Source organism: Octopus bimaculoides, chromosome 3 (genome assembly GCF_001194135.2).
Source record: "Octopus bimaculoides isolate UCB-OBI-ISO-001 chromosome 3, ASM119413v2, whole genome shotgun sequence".
In the NCBI taxonomy this organism is placed as follows: Eukaryota; Metazoa; Mollusca; class Cephalopoda; order Octopoda; family Octopodidae; genus Octopus; species Octopus bimaculoides.
Window position 1 is genome coordinate 94,039,117 of NC_068983.1, and position 6,478 is coordinate 94,045,594.

The following is a 6,478-nucleotide window of genomic DNA, read 5'->3' on the forward strand; positions in this document are numbered from 1 at the left end:
CACATATTCTACAGTTACTTGTTATATTTCTTTTCATTATGTGTTTTTGGTAATTTCTGGTGGGGAGGCTCTGGTCTTGTGCAGCAATTAAAAACCCTTCAGTCTCTACTTTGAGTCCTGAGCTTCTCAGCCATTGCTGGGATTTTTCTCTGTCTATTTCTTTCGCATTTAGTTTAGCCCAGTATTTACCATGTAGGGGCTTTTATTATTATTATTATTATTATTATTATTATTATTATTATTATTAAGGCCATGAGCTAGCAGAATTGTTAGCATGCCAGGCAAAATGCTTAGCAGCATTTCATCTGACTGCATGATCTGGGTTCAAATTCTGCTGCAGTCAGCTTTGCCTTTCACCCTTCCAGGGTCAATGTTGACCAGAAAATGTTGAGAAATGACACCATCTGTAGCTCAGCTGAGAACAGAATATAGAGAGAGAGGGAGAGAGCGAGAGAAGGTGGGAGTGAACAAGTAAGAGAGAAAGATACAATGCACATATATATGTATACATACACACACATATATGCACATATATATATATATATATATATATATACACACACACTCACATATATGTTTATGTATATAATATGCACACTTATATAAATGTGTGTGTGTATGTGTGCATCCCTGTGTGTGAGTGTGTGTGTGCGTATAATACACTCACTCATGTATACATGTATGCAGCTCAGGAAGTTTCTCAAACTTAATGTAATTAATTTTTATCTGTCTGCCCTCCTGTATGTATGCGTGTAGAGAGAGATATATAGGGAGAAACATGTTTCACATATATAAGTATGTTTATGCAAAAGTTTTATCATTAATTTTCTCTTAATTTCCTCTATAAGGTTGTGACCTATGTGGCTGTATTAAATGGCTTCTTCTCAAATGTACTGTTCTTCTGTATACTTTTCTTAATCCAAACTGTCTTATTTCAAATCATTGTTAATCCATCTTAAGTATGGTTAAAATTTACTACAATTTTCCAATACTTTTTCGCATACCTCCTCTTACTCTCCCTCATAATATACCCATAAAAGGTGAATTCTCTCTTAAGTATATGACACATGATGCTTTTAATTCCTTGTTGTATTCTTAGTTAAATCTTCTTTTCTTGTATCTCAGTTCACATTTTATTATCCAATGGAATTGTCCCATTCCTGACTAACCTTTACAGATTTTTCTATCTTTATTGTCTATGTTGGCATATGACACTAAAACATGGGATTAAAATATGTTTTATATTTTGGTGACCTTCCAACTATTGGCTGCTTTATTATTAAGAGGAACCAAGTGTATTTCTTTAAATTCAAGTTCAAGGAATATTTTCTTGTCATTCCTTCTTACTAAGCATATGAGAACTTGAGTAGATTTTTTCTTTATTATTATTTGTATATTTGATTTGTGATTCCTCTTTAACTGTATTCATAATCTATCTCACTTCCATAGCCTCTTTTACTGCTGATATTCCTGGTAGCCAGAGAGTTTCTGGTTCGTGCATGTGTATATATGAATGTGTGTGTGTGTGTGTGTGCTCATGCGCACGTGTGTGTGTATGTGCATGTGTGTTTATGTGTGGTACATATGTGTAAATATCTACGTTTGTATTAGTCATTGGTTAATGTCTGTATTTGTCTTGTAAATGCTACAGCTGTATGTGGTAGCTGCAGTATTTCTGTTAATATCAAATGCTCTTAACTATACAATTCCCATCTACTGGCAATTGTCGGTTCCAAGGAAGAAGCAGAGAAGAGTTGCCACCATTACTGCTTGTTCGCTCTGCATGTGAATATTTTATGGTAGTAGTGAGAACCCCCTTTTGTTTTTCATCATGATCAACATTATTGCAGCATTTGTATTTTTGCATTTATATTGAGATAAAAACCTTTAAGTAATGATATTTTCATATCCTATACACCATAATGGAATTGTTTCAACCAATGGGATTTCTCCTATAACTAATCATTTTATCATTATACTTTACTCACAGATTTCTATCTACAACATTGTCTACTATAGATATTGTTGTATACAGTTTGTGTCTTTTATTCAGACATACTTCTAGTTTATGTCTACAGTTATTTCATATCATCTAAAAATATCATCAGTTTAATTGATAGTAATATATCCACCACCTTTAACATTGGCCAGTTGTGATGGCTGTGACAGTGGTATCATTTTTTTAACGTCTATTGTTACCTTACTGTGGAATGTAGAGTGGCTCAATAATACAGGATGTCATCTTTCATCAAGATCCTATGTCATCTCGTCTGTAAGGCCTGTCAGCATAAGTTCCAGGTACCCAATATACTTCCATAGGTATATTCTGCTCCCAGTATGCAGTACCCCTACCCAACTTCCATTATTTACCTCACATAATGATATCAATGCTGTCATCTCTCCTGTATATATGAGTTGATATTTTTAATGCTATGCTATTCTCTAAGCTCCCTTGTGCTCCATCTTTCTTACAAGTTTGTTAAACATCCAACAGACAGTACTTGATGTTTTTCTCTACCTCTGCAGGTCCTCCACAATCAACACTCATCTAACATGACACATCTTATACACACTTAATACAATCTGCTTTTCACACAGATAGAGAAATTGTTGCCAAAAGAGACAAACAAATTACTGAAATTCTTTTCCTTTTTTCTTTTTCCTAGAAACTATGCTTTTACTATTATCATCTCCCCTACTAATTAGATTATCTAGGTAACAAACTATTAATTACATATAACGTCATATCTGAATAGTTCAAGGGCTTTACTTTAAGTATTTTACTACTGTTAACTGTTTCCTTGCATTTATCATGTCTGAAGTCCTTGTTCAGCCAGCCTGAAATTCTGTAGTATCCATTGTCTACCCACTGCTTGCATAAGTACACAGTATCAGATTCCTACTTATAATCTTCCAATATTTTAAACACAACCACTTTTCACTGGGATTTTATGATCCGTTTCAGTTGGAACTTTGGTCCTTGCTAACTTCATTTAGCATTTAAACTGGCCATATGCAGCCCAAATATTCTACCTGCTTTATGTTCAAATTGGCTAGATCCGGTTTCTCACATCCACCTTATGTCATTCTATAAATATACAATCACATCATTGAAATTTCTGAGTTATTAGATAATGCATGATTAATTCAAAATAATGTGAATAAATAAGCATTGCATTTGAGAAAGTAATCTGAATGTTAAAGGATTAAACTCCAGACAACTCTGGTCTTATAATGAGATCCAGGTCATCAGTACAGAGCATAACCCAAAGCCACCTAGATTTGAACTCCTACATGATGGCCTCAAAAGCTTTAATGAACAACAGGCTGAGGATATAACCATGATGAATGCCTACTTGCACATTAAATTCCTTATAGACTTGATTTTCAATGCTTATTTCAGCCTTGTATGATGTAACTGCTTATGAAAGCAGTTTATTTACCTTTAGATGACTCAGAATCCATCAGACTACTAAATGTGAGGTCAAAAAACCTCTCCAATTCAACAAATGCAAATAAAGTTATTTGTTCCCCTCCTACTATGAATGTCTTTGTTTTATTCATTAGATTGGCACTCCACTGATTATGACAACAAAGGTTCCAGTTGATCTGACCAATGGAACAATCTGCTTATGAAATTAACATGCAAGTTGTTGAGCACTCCACAAACATGTCTACCCTTAATGTAGTTCAAAGGGAGATTCAGAGTGACACAGAATGTGACAAGGCTGGCCCTTTGAAATACAGGTACTATTCATTTTTGTCAGCTGAGTGGCATTAGAAATAAGCCATAACTGTTTTCACCTCCTAAGACAAATCCATATGACCTGGATTGACAAAGCCTGCTTAAAATATCAGTCAAAAAAAATAATCATACCATATTTTATCTAAACTCTTTAAAAAAAAGGGAAGAAAGCATCGAATATTGTAGTCCCCAATACATTATACTTAAAAGAATGGGATGGTCATGACTGGGCCTATTGAAGTTGAAACGACAACAAATTCAAACTGTATCTTATTCAAATTATTCCTATCTTTCACTAACTTTCCCATGACTATTTCAGCTACTTTCAAGTTATGGAACTACTTCCATAACTTGCATATTCCATGATATTTGATCTGAATGTTATGTTCAAGATATAAATAATATACTTGAATATGCTACCAGATATTATATTCAGAAATATTTTATAAAAATATTTATTTTTCTTTGAATCAAACAAAAAGAATGTTGTGCTGACAATTTTTTTTTTCCCCTCTTATAATCTGACTGTTTGACATCCTTCCCATAAACATTCAAGATGTTTCTTTAGACACTAAATAATCTATCATTTCCAATTCCTTCAGCAATAATCTCGCATTTCCAATTCCTTCACCCTGCAGCAACTAATACAATTTCTTGACTTTTTCTCTAATATATTTTGATTTCAACAACAAACAAGTTTGGTTTGTGTTTTTAAAGTATTTTTTGTTTTGTTTTTTTAATTTAATTTTATTTTTTCACTCTTATTAGATTTAGATTTTTATGTGGTAGTTCACATAATAAGTGAGGATTTCAGGAAGTTTTCATACATTTTGCTAGCCTTCCTGTTATTCCTTTTGCTTTACTTTGCATCTTTTTAACTGTTGATGTAAACTGTTGAAAGTCAGGCTTGCTAACCATATTCTTTTTGTTGTTCTTTCAAGTTTATTTGTTTACATTTAAGAATTGTGTTTGTTTTATATTTAATATTGAAATTTTATTTTCTAGGTATTTCATTGTTTCTTGTTTTTTTTTTGTTTTTTTTTTCATGTGTATTCATGGATTTGTGCCTTATTCCTGTTTTATTCCCATGATGTTACAGTACAAATTTTCTTGTAGCTTCAATTACTTTGATCAAATATGTCCTTCATTTGCCATAATGGAATTACATTTGCACAAATGGGATTTCTCTTGTGACTAATCATTTTATCATCATACTTTACACAAAGATTTCTATCTACGACATTGTCAAATATAACTGTTTGATCTATTATTGTACACTTTGTGTCATTTATTGAGGTGTACCTGCTATTTTATATCTAGTCATTTCGTATCATCTAAAAAAATGTCATCAGTTTAATAGATAGTATATTCCTCATCAGCCAATTGTAATGGCTGTGACAATGGCATAATTTTCTATCTAGTCATTTCGTATCATCTAAAAAAATGTCATCAGTTTAATAGATAGTATATTCCTCATCAGCCAATTGTAATGGCTGTGACAATGGCATAATTACTTTAAGGTCTATTGTTACCTTGCTGTCAAATGTAGAATTGGTCTATAATACAGGATATCACCTTTTCAAGATCCTATGTCATCTTATCTATAAGGCCTTGCTATCAGTATGCAATATACTGCTCTACCACCCATCATTCACATCTGTTTATATCACATGTTGATATCAATGCAGTCATCTCCCCTGCAGTATATACGAATTGATATCTTTAATGCCATACTATTCTCTCAGCTCATTTGTGCTCCCCATTTCTTACAAGTTCATGTTAAACATCCAACAGACAACACTTGATGTTTTTCCCACCTCCACAGGTCATTCACAACAAATGCTTATCTAACATGACACATAACATAATACAATTTGATTTTCATATAGACAGAGACTGATGCTAACAGAAGCAAACAGATCAGTGAACCTGCTCTTTCTTTTCTTATGTTAGAAATTATACTTTTACTACAATCATCTTCACTACAAATTAGACCATTTAGGTAACAGAAACTATTAACAACATTTAGTGTCATATCTGAATGGTTCATGGGCTTGATTTCAAGTGCAATACTACTGTTAATTATTTCCTTACATTATTATTTCCTTTGCCAGGCACTCTCTCTGATAGCTGTGGTTTGTCCAGAATTGCTTCTTCCTCTATAGGAAATTCGCCTAATAGTCCTGTAACGGGCATTTTAGTGCCTTGGCCTCCTGAACTGCAACTACGTCGGTAAGATCCCCTCCTTCTGCCTCACTGTGAGGCTATTTTGCTACATCCCTACCCCTTAGAAAATCAGTAGTTCTATTTCTGCCTTGCTATAATATTAATGTATTTTCATTTGTAGTTAATTTCTTTCCTGTTGTCTCCCTTTAGGTTGGTCAGTTTTGTGTTCCCTATGTAGAAATCTAAAATGCATGCAAGCCCATTGCCCATTTTATCTACATTTATTCCTTATATGATATTGTGTATTAATATAAATGATTATATGCCTTCACATACTTAAATGTTTTGTATGGTTGACTTTGCAATCAATTATATTCATTGGTAGGTCTAAAATAAACTTAGACTCACTGTTGAATATTGCTGATTGTAACATCAATTGTACAAAACCTTTAGCTGTCAGCATATAACCTTGTTTATTAAAATGCAATTATAACAAACTTTTCACACTTGTAACATCAGTGTGTATTTTTGAATGCAAATGCAAACAAAAACATTTATGGGTGTATA

At 33.0% G+C, this 6,478-nt stretch overlaps 1 protein-coding gene across 6 annotated transcripts in view; it reads left to right on the top strand.

The window, feature by feature from the left end:
- Positions 1-6,478, top strand: part of LOC106883961 (transmembrane protein 245) — a 503,944-nt gene that overhangs the window by 463,477 nt on the left and 33,989 nt on the right. For 4 of the 6 annotated variants that reach the window (XM_052966323.1, XM_052966324.1, XM_052966327.1 and 1 more), the window contains one exon: positions 5,860-5,977. The exons of the other annotated variants lie outside the window; for them this stretch is intronic. In XM_052966323.1, the coding sequence (XP_052822283.1) occupies positions 5,860-5,977 (118 nt within the window). Of the gene's footprint in view, positions 1-5,859; positions 5,978-6,478 lie in introns of those variants that run through there. 6 annotated transcript variants of the gene reach the window in all.